Raw genomic sequence first — 13,813 nt, forward strand, 5'->3', positions numbered from 1 at the left:
AACATTTTTCTGTTTTGAATTTCCAAAGTGGTGTATGTTTAACAAGATCGACATCCGTTAAAGACTTCCTTTCTGAATTGGTACAGACGTTACACATCATTGCTTATATTTTCTCCCCTCTTTCTTCCTGCTTATTCTAGTCTGAATACTGGGGATTTTTTATGGACTTTCTTATCTTTTCCTCTGTTTTGTTTTCTTGTTGCCGCGGCGTATATGACTGCTTACATTTTCTTGATGAGTTTATTGTGTTTCTCAATGATCTTACTCTCTTCCTTTACTCTTAAGCTCACACCAATAGTGCAGGCCTATCACTCTTGCAAAAGCTGCAAAAAGATTTATGACTTCTAATTTAACCCTGTTTACAAACAAAAATTACCACCCAGAGGCATTGACTTTCTAGTTTCCTGGAGATGCAAAACTCTTACTCTGCCTCAGGCCCCCACTCCCATTCCCCTTCTTCCCACTGCTGCTACATCTCCTCTTCCTCCTCTGTTCTGTCTCCTCCTGCAAGTGCACCATGCCCTCACTCTGCCTCTTCCTACCTCTGCTCCTCACACTTGCTCCAGCTACTCCTGCACGCCACTGAACAGTTGGTAGGTGCTGGGTGAGGAAAGCTGATCACCAGCCCCAAAGTGCCCACAGAGTTGGGGCTTATATTTTCAGCTGACTATGTCTAAAATGTTTGTATTTGAAAGTTGGGACAAAAAATTCTACACCATTTTTGTATTTAGAGTACATAAAGGAGCTAGATAGATGAAACATAACATACAGTGCAATATTGAAACATTGAAATTGAAATATTGTACTTCTGGGAGAAGTATCTCCACATAGACCTTCAATAGACACACTCTAACTTGTATCGTTTTGAAATCCTCATAGTGACTGCGGGGCTATATTATGCATGCTAACATTCAATCCCATGACAACTTTTTTAAAATACAATCACACCAATATGCGCTCATTCTACATTTGTGCTCATTCTAGGTTTGTTCAGAAGTGCATAGTTTCAATACTTGTTACTAGGCTGTAATCAGCCTGACAGTTACCCTGGGTAATGCTACCCAAAGATGGATCTGCAATACCCTTAACAGTCACTTCAGTAGTTCTTATATGAGATTTGTTTCAAATTACCTATGCGGTCAGCCATCATGCCAGGGTCGCCAGAGGTGAGGAGACCTGAAGTATTGGTTTTATTTAGTTTTATTTTAAAATATACATCCATCTAACTTTCTTAGCACCTACAAATTTTATAAAAACCAGTTTAGTTCAAACCAGCTAACAAAACTAATAGACATAACCCAATGCCACCAACTCCAATTTGTGTATGCAGCTTCACCAATGACAGTCATTTCTTCTTTCCAGAACATGGTAGCACAAACTATCCTAGCAGTATGACTTGAAGGACAAGGAGTTGGGCTCTGAGGGAAATAAAAATTTCCATAATCAGAGAGGTTTTATGAAGAGCACCCTGTCTACAGCCTTCTGTGAGAAATCTAAAACTGTGCTAAGACACACAAACCAAGATCATAAAGGTGTAGGTTCAACCATGTGAGCTCAGTCAAGCTACCTGAACAAGACCGAAGAACCATCGTACAAAGAATTGAATGGGCTTTTCAGTTATGTTAAACTAATGAGATTGAGCTAGCATAACTGTGGTTGCCTGTCATAACAAGACATGAAATGATCTCATATTTCATGGTATCATGTGGAAGGGAGATAATTTTTAAGGTAGCCATGATCCAACCTATTTGAGGTGTTGCATAGTTCAAACAATGACCTTAAAATACAATTGTAAATTTACGGTAAGCTGTGTGCACGTCCTGGAGCAATTTGATCCCTGTCACAATCATCCTTTCCAATCAGGATGCTGTATTTTGTACTACTTGAATTGCCAAGTGCTTGCAATACGTAGAGGAGGGTCAGCAACCCCAGCACAGTTGTCAAGAGTGGCACCCAAGCCAATTTTCATTCGTACGCAGGGCAGGAGCTCAGTCCCACTCCTCCTCCCACAGGCAGCTGGAAGCTTGCTGAAAGCCATGCCACCTATAGATTAACAAAAGACCAGCTAATGCTACCAGCCACCATCTTAATAGTAAAGCTTTCCATCTTAATTTATTTATTAATGAAGCTGTTGTAAGTAGGACTACTAGTGACTTTAAAAAGTATCACTGGCACATGGACCATGCATACAGGTCAAAAGGTCAAATATTGGCACTCTGCCTTGGAAAGGTTGCTGACCCCCTGATGTAGGGCATCTTACAGTAGTCTAGCTTGATGATTACTAGAGCATGAATCCACAGTGGCAAGATTAGCCCCTGAAAGAAAAGGGCTCAATCTTTTAGCCAAGTGTAAATGAAAAGGGAGTAACCTGTGTCTCCAGACCCATCATTTGCCCGAGTACCCAATCCCCAGGAATGTGTTGGGGTCTTTCTGGAAGGGAAAAGGGTCTCAAGGCCAGCCTCTATAACAGTGTTACCAAATCGCACATTTATAAATATCTTCTGGTTGCAGCAAGGACAATAACTTGTCTTTTCTTACTGTAATTTATCTTGATTTAGATCCAGTATATCCAGTTAATAACCCTGCTGGCTGCTATGCCAATGGTCAGATCCAAGCGCATGGAGATCGCTGGAGAGAAGATGACTGCACTTTCTGTCAGTGCATCAATGGAGACCCTCATTGTGTTGCAACAGCTTGTGGACAGAGTTGCCTGAATCCTGTTAAGGTACCTGGGGAATGCTGCCCAGTATGTGAAGGTAACATATCAATTCTTTTTCAAGTGCTGTGTCCCAGTAGAAACCTTTTGGTCTGTCAGGGTTTGTCTTCATTAATAGTCTTATTGTTTTGAATCATAATTATGATGAGGTGAGTTAGCTGATGCTGACCATTACTAATTTGTAGTTCAGAACTAATTCTGCTAGACATCCATGCTATCTATTTCTGATTAGTGCTTATCCCAGCATTATTTAATCACAATTAACTGATAGTGCTGACATACTTTTGCCCCAGTTTATATTGACATTTCAGTCATGGTCAGTGTTGTGTCAGCTAACTTGACTGTTTTAAAATACAGTAACATTTTCTGATGAAGATAAGCCCCAGATGTCAACTAACAGACACTTCAGGTGATTCTGCTAGTCACATGATGTCTGCTTGGGCTTTTAATTTATGACGCCTCAGCACCAATTAATCATAACTTAAATCATGCTGAACAACTTGATTAGAAATTGCCTCTCTCTCTTGTTTAAATAAAACTAAAAGTGATTTTTTACAAGTTGACGAGACATAATTTTAAAAAGTTGATTTCTTTTAATAATATCTGGTGAGATTTGGGTCTGTTTGTCTCATCACATGTTCTTAGAAGCTTACATAATGCCATCCTCTCTGATGTGTAACTGTTCTGCTTTAGCATAATGAAATTTTGCATGACTCAAATGAAAAGCTACATGAACATATGGGCATCAAAGACTGTGCTGTCAGCAGCCGTTTCCGTGCCCTGTGTGCTCCTCAGTGTGGGGAGGGGGAAGCGAGCAAGCTGGCTTGTAAGGGGGAGACTTTGTCTGGCTACATCATGTCTACACATGCCCTTCCCGTTCAGAAGGGGCATGTTAATAAGTCACTTCAGAACAGGTTAATGAGGAACTGACATGCATATTCAGCACCTCATTAGCATAATTGTAGCCAGTTGTGCTTCTAAAGTGCTGCTTTTGAAAAGCAGACTGGCTGTATAAACATGGGCTCTTTGAAATAAACCCCCAACTTCGAAATTCCCTTATTCCCAATTTGTTTTTTGCTGTGAGCACATATTTTTAAAAGTATACTATTTCATGAGTAAAATGTGAATTCAACTAATGTTCCTGGCTTTAAGCTGTCTCTGGTATGTTATGTCATATGCTGAAATATTGAAGAGTTCACTAAAGGATAAATACAAATAATCTCATTCAAGTCAATAAGGGTCTTTTCCATGACTTCAGATAGTTATTAATCAGGCCCTAAATAACAAAGATAGCTTGAAAAGTTTGCTCATTGAAAGGTTCCACAAAATATTCTGTATTTATGGGTTGGAACCAATGTTTCCAGCAACCGTCTGGGCTCCAAAAAGAATGCGTTGTGCAAGCCTCAGCCTTATGAAACCAGTAAAGGAACACACTAAGTGTGATGGTATTTACTATAATCAATGTTTTTCTTTAATGGAACTACTTACATTGTCTGTGGAAAAACTGTATTCCTCCTCAGTCCAGCAGTATACTGGTCACAGGGGTATCGCACTGAAAAGCACAGATGCAACATCAGGCCCCCACCTGCTGCTGAAACTGCTACATCCCTCTCCATTCTACCCTCTCCACGTGAAGAAGAAAAGTGAAGAAACTAAATGTTCTGACACCAAAACACAGGGTAGAATCAGGGGAAGCACAGGAAACATTTGTATGACAGTTCAGTGTGAATTATAAAATTTAGAAAATGTCTGAAATTTGAAGAAAACAAAACAAGGTTATTCAAAATCATAGACCGTTAGCCTAAAAATAAGAGATTCCTCAAAGAAATTTATAAACACGTATATCGAAGCCAGAATGTGAACGAGCTGAATTTTTCATGGATTTCATGTGTTTTTATAGTTTCAGCTGCTAGCTTTCATTTCTTTGTGGCAATTTATCTCTTTTACATAATTGGCTGAGTTTTTAAATTAATTCCAGGCAGATACCTGCTTAGAACAGCATTTTACAGTCAGTAGGCACCGAAGCAGAAGTACAAACGTCTGCTGACTTGCAAATCTAGAAAATGTACGGTTTCTGTATTGTCAGTTTAGTTTAGATCACAGTGGCTCATCTTGAGCAATATGATGCAGAAGTAAAGTTTTAGAACACGAATTTTATAAAAATATTATTGCATGTCCTGTTGTAAAAGACTAGAAACTGTTTAACTGCAGAAGAACAGGATCCCTTCTCTCTTGAATTTAGAGTAAAAAAGAGGTCCTGGATGGATAAAAGGGGTTGATAATAGGATAATAGGTCCTTACTTTCAGTGGTCTCTGCATACTCCCCCTTGAACTTAGCAACCTCTTTCTGTTGTGGTTGCTAGCTCCTCCCTTACGTCTCCTCATGGAGGACTTCACGGATATAAAAGGAGGAGTGTCCCCAAATGCCTCTCAGCTTCTTCTTACCTGTGAAAGGTGTTTTGAGCTTGGATCATGCACGTTACACTTGATTCTTACCCCATCAGAGTTTCCTTTTTCCTTTACCTTCTCAGGACTTTTTTTGTTTGGATTGTCAGTTAGTACAGCTTTCTTTTACCAAAAGTGACATCATCGTCTTCTGGCACAGATATCATCTGGACCCGTGTAGAGTAATAGAGGTGCCTCTCATGCTGATAAGGTTCCTTGAGCTCAGTCGAATAAATCTAGCAACATCTAAATATGTAACTGGCTTTGGAGCCTTTGCCTTGTTTCAGAGGTATCTAGTTCTCCATTTCTCCAGTTCTGCCCAAGCCTATTGTCTGGGTCACAGCACTGTCAACACAGAAAAGAAGTCCCAGAACCACTGATATCACACCAAGATCCCTGGATCCCTCCAGGTTGACCTAAGCTTCTGAATAATCACACTCTAATGAACCAAACAGGGTGGTTAGGCACTCACTATAAATTGCACTAATCCACCCGTGTTCATCTGAATGCAGTGTCTACATTCTAGTACTGCACATGTGAGATGTCAGGATGCCTCGTACATCAGCTGACATATTTGGACACCACTGAACCCCCACCTTCTCTGCCAGTCAGGACCCCTTTTACCTGGTCTTGCTGAGTCAGGCCCTCCAGTCTGCACTCGCAAATGCCCCAAGCAAGGCCATATCCAGCTGCAGATACAGAAGCAGAGAACAGCTCTGGGAGAAGTCATCTTGAGATTTATTCCAGCACCCAGATGTTCGCTGCCACACCTCCTTTGTAGTACAAACCCAAGTTTAAATGAAGGTTGCTTCCTTTTCATTGTGAAGAAAGGTGTACACAGCCTCTCACCTCCTCCCCTAGGTAGACATTACGTAAACTGGGTTATATTACAAACCAGAAATAAGTGTATTAACTAAGTAAGCTTATTACCTCACTCTCGACCCTTAAATACGATTTTCATAAGGTGGGAATCCTTCTGACTCCCTCTCAACTTCTCATAGAAACAAACAGAATTTAAGATGGGTTCCAGTATCAGGTGACATGATCACATGTCTCAGTAGGGTCTCTGTAGCTATTCTTCACAGACCGACCTACACATTTGCAGAAGGTTAAGCTCTTTTACATGAGCCATCAGCGCTGTGGCCTCTTTTGTTGTTGTACCTGAAGTGTGAGCAGTGGGTACAGCCCAAAGCAGAAAATATGAAATTATAGATATGCAGGTCAACTTTCCTAACATTATACACAAAAATGATACTTTCATATAAATGGAATAATCATATTCAGTAAATCACAGCCCTTTCAGGGATATGCTATCCAAGCCTTCATGCATGCAGCATATCTCAGTTATGATATATTCATATCATAAGTATATTTTCATAAAGCATACAACGTGTCACACTGCAGACTGTGTGGACTTCTTGATGAAGTGGCCCTGTGTTCACTGTATGCACCATTCACATCCCCAACGCAGTCTGCATCATTTGACTTTGATGCCAAGGTTTCAGCACTGTTGCCTTGTTTGAAGTAATCCAGAACCCGTATAAGTGGCAACAGGTCATTCAGGTTGATGGGATATAATGCTGCAGATCTAGTATAATTGACTCTTAAGAGCCACTTTCTTGAAATGGTTCAGCACACAGTGTAAGAGGCACCAAGGTTCATAATTCACTCAGGGCCAAAAATATATTACTAGTGACCATGGTGAACCACTAGTTGGAAGTGTTTCTGTACCCAAATGAAATGGCAGTAAGAACCTCAAGTATGTTCTAAGTCAATATAATTTGATGTTAAAGACTAAGTGCTGTTAATTTGAGTAAACTGCTTATCAAAGGGGACAGGTGCCTAGAATCAACAATATCCAGGTCCCAGCGTTTGTTCAAGTCAGCAGGGATGAGCATCAATGCCATTGACTATTTCTGAAATTCCATTTACTAAATGGGAACTCTAGTCTGAATAAATCTAACATGGTTCCCCACTTTGTAAAGGTTTGCTGATTGTGTGGTACTAGAAGTGCATCACCCTTCTTTTGTGGTACCATCAACTCTATACTTAGCAATTAATTGCTAAAAATCCAGTTTTTAAGATTCAAGAGACTTGTACACAGGCTGCATGTCTGGTATAAGTGGTTCTGAGGTCCACAGGCCTTTCTCTAGATTGGCTGAATCTAGTTCCAAGCAGTTTTTCCAGTGTAGATGCCTAAAAATGTTCTCATGTTGTATTTAACTGCCCTGAACCTGAGGATTCAGGTAATGTAAGTTATTGGGAATTCCCAGCTGAGATTTAGGGCTTGTCTGCATGATGCATTGACCTGCAACAATGGATGTCAGTACTGCTCTGCATCATTTATCATGTATTAATTGACCTGTTTGTATTCTAGTATGTGCTACATTTCCTAATGTGTATTAATGTAGTCCAATTTCTTTCAAAAAGTACTACATTATTTTACACTGGGTAGGTTGAGTCCCTGCCGGCAGGGCCCATGCAGACCACTGAGTGTGTGGCTGGCTTCTGTAGACTAGAATTTAGTAGAATGACCTGTGCAAGAGTTCTAAATAAGCACAAAAGCTTGTCTCTCTCACCAGTAGAAGTTGATCCAATGAAATATATTAATTTACTCACTTTGGCTGCTGCTATACTGCCATTCTCCCATCCCAGGTGCCATGGTAATAAGGCAATTTGAAGCAGGCTAATGAGGCACTAATGTGCATATTCAGCCCCCCATTGGTATAATGTCAATCCCATGAACAGACTTCGAATTGCAGATTGACAGTGAAGCTGGAGGCAGTTTCGAAATGAGTGCCCCACAGAACTAGATTGGAATAAGAGAATATCGAAGTGGGGCACTTATTTCGAAGCTGCCCCCATCTTCATTGTCAGTTTGCAATTTGAAGTCTGTTTGCATGGCCACCATTATGCTAACGAGGCGCTGAATATGCACGTTAGCACCTAATTAGCCTGCTTCAAATTGCCTCATTACCATGGCACCTCTGGTGGGAGAATGGTAGTGTAGCAGCAGCCTTTGTCCCTCTAGTTAGGTCTAATTTTGGCATTATCTGTTATGTGAGGGTAGTCTCTTTAAGTAGGTCTTGAAAGAACAGAAGTTTGATGCTGTGTAGATTCAAGTATAAGGCCTTTATTACACACAGCTGCAGAGTGTTACTTTGCTTGTTAGGCTCAGTGAAACTGACAGATAGCTGATAACAGTGAATTACATGGGGTGCCAATGGGCGGAGGGAAACAGTGTGGTTGGGTGTTCACAAAACCCCTGAACAGATGCAGCAGCAAGAAATAATGAGCCAATTATTGAAAAGATTATATAAGTGCTCTGCCCATTGCTCAGGTTTACGTGAGAATACAAAGGCATTACTCCTTAAGTTTTCTCTTGTAGATGATAGGTTAAATTTCAATTCCTAGTCTTTAGAAATGTCAGGTGGCACCTTCCGGTAGGTGTTTCCTGTTGGTACATTTCTATATGGTCCTGAGACATAAAGGAACTAATAAGCAATATGTATATTGGCACAATTATAATTGCTGTCCCCTTTCTGGAGTCAGATTGGCATCTGTGAAGAGCAGACACCATAACTCAGGCTGTCATGTTAGAACTTCTCCTGAAGTAGGCTGAGAAAGAGAATGTTATCTCTTTCTTTCCACTGGGGACCAGACTTTCAGGTCCCTCTCCAATGAATTATGAGGCTGTAATTCAAGATAAGCCCCAATTACTGCATTAGCTGAAAAGAGCCTTTGTGAATCTGGGCCTTCCCTTGCTCACTTAGAATGAAAGTTTTGGGTCCTGCTTTGTGTAACATCATGTTAAAGATTTCTGAACAAAGGTTGTGGCCAGAATCTGGCATAATGCAATATCAAGATCTTGTCCCTTCAGTCTCATTATCTAGGATACCAGGCACTGTGTCTAGCTCTGCTAAAGGGTCAGACAAAACCAAGAGCTCTTTTCATATTTCCTTTGATTCACTTGCTTCAGGAGATCTGTCCCCAGTTAAGGGAGGTTAGAACCAGGGTGATGCCAAGAGCCCTAATCAGGTCTTGGTAGTTTAGTCTTCAAACAACATAGATCTCATGTTCACTTTGTCTTCACATTGGGTTAAGACCTCAGACCAGAACCTGGGTTTTAACTCTGGCTTGTGGGTGTACTGTCTGGAAATTTAGTGGCTGCTGTTTTAAAGCGATAGCTTTTGACCAATCAGATCTTTCTTGCTTTAATGTTGCTATAAGTACTGTTTAGATATCTGCCTAGTTGCACAGATTGTGATGGCAGCTTTCATTCTCGTGTGTGTTTGCAAGGAAGTGGGAGGGAACAGTTCTCACGTATCTTGTAATACTGTAATTTATAGAAGCGCTACTGCATGTGCTGTTTAACATGCTTTGTCTTGATTACCACACCAGAAGTAATATAATTTTTTATTAACAATGCACTTTGTTATAGTATAATAGAATGGACATACTCCTTTATTTGCCTCAGGGTAATTCTGCCTGAAACATATTTCTTCTGTTTTGGGGTTGAAGCCTTATTTTGAAAAGGTCTTGGGGGAACTTGTGGAGTGTTGCTGGTCAGAATATCATTTGTACCATAAACCCATGAAACATAGTCTGGCTTGTGGCCAGAGCTACAGTGCAGATTGCCAGATACAGGACAAATTGACAACCTACACTATGTAGTCCATAAGAAAAATGTGGTTTGGTTGAGTCTGCATCCCCACTGATAGTCTGTATCTCCCTGTCTCATTTACAGGGTTGTTATAGCTCACTTTGTATTGGTTCTCTTGGAGACATCTGAGTGTATTCAACTGATACAAAGTATCCATGGCATAAGTGCATATTTATCTTTTTTTGAAGGTAATTGAATCTCTCTAGGTGCTTGAAACAAATATTTGTTTCTTTCACAAAGGTTAAATCTGGGAGAGTAAAACTGCATTTGTTCCTAATAATCTTTTCAGCTTCCAACCAGATCTCATATTTATTTTGGCACCGTTTCAGCCCTTGTTCACCTAGTGCTCCTTAGTCCACCTTCACAAGATATAATGTTTGCTAATCGTATCCAAGTGGGAATATGCAGAGGCCACTTAAAAAGGTGGGAGATTACTTACCAGCATCTTCTTTGAGACTGCTGCCTCTGCAAATTCATTTCTACTTGTCTTTCCTGCTTTGGAGTTATGCATCAAGAATCCTAAACTAGTATTAGTTTAGGCACACTGCCTTTTATTGTCATCATTCCTCACTAGTATCTCATGGGGAAGTTTTCTTTAATCATATATCCTAGATAATATACAAGATCTTCAAGCTTAAAGGAGGGGAGAGTTACTGTCTAAAAGTTATCTCTGAGTCAGCAGTACATCCTGACCATGAACTGACTCTGTAGGTTTGTGTAGTCAGGAGTTTATTAAACCTTCCACAGAATTCCTCCAGTGTAGGTGCTCAGGTGCACTTGTTCTCTCTCAACTCTCATTAACATTTGTGTAGTGTCTATCAGGCTATGTCTACAGTAGCACCCCCCCCCGCCCCTTTCAAAAGGAGGATGCTACTGTGACACTTTGGGATATGCTAATGAGGCACTGTAATGAATATGCAGCACCTAATTAGCATAATGGTGGCCGCAGCACTTAAAAGGTGCCACTTTCGATTGAGCGTGGCTCGTCTACATGGGGTCCTTTTTGAAAGGACCCTGCACATTTCGAAATCCCCTTATTCCTGTAACCAAATAGGAGTAAGGGGATTTTGAAATGTGCAGGGTCCTTTCGAAAAGGACCCTGTGTAGACAAGCCGTGCATGATCAAAAGCGGCACTTTCAAAGTGCCGTAGCCACCGTTATGCTAATGAGGCACTTCATATTCATTGCAGCGCCTTATTACCATATCCCAAAGTGTCTCATTAGCATCCCCCTTTCGAAAGGGGGGTGCTATTGTAGATACAGCCTAAGAGGCCTCTCTTCTGGAGGTCATTGATCGTGAGTGTTGCACACTTATCATGTTCCATGTGATTCTCATTCAGATGGTATGGGATCTCCCTAAATACTCCAGAAATCACAGGAATTGTCTTTATCCCAGTTTTCTATGATCATTGCACTTTGTGGCGTAGTTATTCATACTTTACTGTCTTCTTACATGTTTATGGTTCTCTCTGCTGGCATAACAGTATTAGTAAACATAGGCTTGTCATCTTTTCTGGAATAGTTATGCCTTTTTGCCTGCACCATTCAGTCTAGGAAAAGTGCAATATTGCATAAAATTATTGTCTCTTCATTTTTCAGTCATTTCAGTGTGATGGTTTTAACATTGCATGGTTCATTTGCATCTGCACTTCATAAAGAGGCTCCAGTGCAGACACTTGGAAACCATGTGTGTCTATGCTCTCTCAGCCAGGTTACTGCAAGTGCTTAACACATGCTTCCCAGTTTCTTCCTTTTTGGAACATATTCTTCAGTTCTTCTTCGGGTGATGTCCTTGTGGGTGTTCCAGTGTAGGTGCTGGGCTCATCCTGGCGCCGCAGATTGGAGACTGTTCAAAGTTGTATCCAGCCATCTAGCCAGACCACACATGCGAGGTCGCTGTATCACTCTGTTCGCGCTCTTTGACTATACATGCAGTAGGGCTCAAACCAACTGCTTTCACCCACCCCAGGATGCAGATGGAACTACCTGCCTCTCTTTGTCTTCAACATTGTGAGACTTGAATCCTTTCCTTCTTGATTTCTCAAACCTTAGTTTTGTGTTCATACTATTCTGTGTTTAAGACTGTTACCTGTTCTTACTAGTTTCTTGTTGACTTGGGCTTTAGGCAGGTTAGTTACCATGCCTGGCCAACAAGATTTTAAAAAATGCAATCAGTGCATAAGCGCAGGGCTTCTTCATCAACGGCCATTCCTCCAAAGAAATCTAAGACCTCACCAACCAGATCCCTGCCTGGTACTTTGCAGAGGTGATCTGATGTGGCTGATAAGCCTGGCACCTCTGGCGCCACCTCTGCACATTCAAAGGCAGCCACAACTTTCTAAAATGGCCAGATCAGTGCCAACTACTCCAAATTCCTCAGCATCAAAACATTCAGAGCTGGGAGTGCTGACACTGACTTCTTCCAAACGGCCAGCCCTGAGCACACTGGCTCCCACGCTGACTTAGGCGTGGATAGTATCGGCACCGACAACATCTCCACCTCGTTCTCTGGCACTGTCTGTGCAGGTGCCAGTGGCACCAGTGGCACTTCATGATGCAGAACCAAGGAAGGCAACAAGTAAATCTTAGCGCTGTAGTTGTTCACCACAGTCACCATTGCCTATCTTTTCTCCAACACTGTCTCCATTGCCACTGGCACCGAGGTCACCCAGTCTGTGCACAGGCAGATGAGAAAGATGAGGCCTGCAATATTATGAACTTTGCAGGCTGCCCTCTGCGTTCCTACCTCCTCCTGCAGATGAGAATTGGTACCCGCACAGACGCCTCTCACCTTCTCCTTCACATTCATTTTGGATGTCTTGCCAATCCTTCTCTCCTTGTCAACAGGACCCTTGCTAGGACTTGCATAAGCATTCCTATGGGTCAGGGTGTTCCCCACATTCTAGCAGCTACTGCTATCATGACCACCATCGATATTACTCCCCACGCAGCTTCTCCCCTTCATGAAGTTACTACAATAGGTCTCAATTAAGCGGGTGTTCCATGGCTGGCTATGCATCTCCTCTGTTGTTCCCCCTACCAGCTCCTCTATCTCCCTCACCTCAGTGTCTGGAGTTGAAGATTGCAGCAGCATCTGAGTTAGAGGATCAGTGTTCTGATGTCTCTCCTACCAATGTCTTCCTTCTCACCAGAAAGGCCCTCATACCAGGGGTCGTCTCACCCTGGAAGACATTAGACAATTTAATGATCTTTTCATGAGATTGCTATCAGTCAGGATATGCACATAGCCAAAGTCCAGGAAGAATGATACCAGCTTCTAAAAAATTTGCAACCTACACAGTCCTCCAAAATAGCCACCCTGCTGGATGAAGCCATACTTGAACCAGATGGTGATATATGGCAACCTCCTGCTTCAGCTCCTCCTACAAACAAGAAATTAGACAAAAAGTACTTTGTACCTTCAAAGGGGATGGAATTCCTATTTACCTATCTACACTCTTAAGTCGCTGATAGCAGACACTGCGTTGCACAGATCGTGCATACTCCAGTTCAGAGGTGCTACACCTGAAAAGGATGTCAAATGTCTGGAGATCTTTGGAAGAAAGCTTTATACCTCAGCAACCCTTCTCTTGCACATAGCAAATTATGTAGCTCATTTATCAAGCCATGACTTTGATAACTATGTTGAGCTTATGTCCCTGTCAGAGTCCAAGAGGACAATTCTCAAGTCAGTGGTGAAAGAGGAATACACCATGACCAGAACTGCAGTCCAGATAGCCCTGACTGTTGCAGATATGACAGCATGGGCTACTGCTACCACAGTAGAGATCTGGCGTGCCTCATATTGCCATCAGCTGCGATATCTAAAGAGCAGCAAAATAAGTCAAAGACCTGCCCTTTGACAAAAAGAAACCGTTTGTGGAAGACACCAGTTCTGACCTCCACTCTAGCAAGGACCCTCTCGCTATGTTACGAACACTGAGAATGTATACACCTCCTTACAGGAAGAGGCGATATCATCCTTACCA

At 41.7% G+C, this 13,813-nt stretch overlaps 1 protein-coding gene across 2 annotated transcripts in view; it reads left to right on the plus strand.

Moving 5' to 3' along the window:
* Nucleotides 1–13,813, plus strand: part of CRIM1 (cysteine rich transmembrane BMP regulator 1) — a 315,027-nt gene that overhangs the window by 186,535 nt on the left and 114,679 nt on the right. For both annotated transcript variants that reach the window (XM_074989676.1, XM_074989675.1), the window contains exon 7: nt 2,559–2,756. In XM_074989676.1, coding sequence (XP_074845777.1) covers nt 2,559–2,756 — 198 coding nt within the window. The remainder of the gene's footprint in view (nt 1–2,558; nt 2,757–13,813) is intronic.

The sequence above is a fragment of the Carettochelys insculpta genome, chromosome 3, assembly GCF_033958435.1.
Source record: "Carettochelys insculpta isolate YL-2023 chromosome 3, ASM3395843v1, whole genome shotgun sequence".
NCBI lineage: Eukaryota > Metazoa > Chordata > Testudines > Carettochelyidae > Carettochelys > Carettochelys insculpta.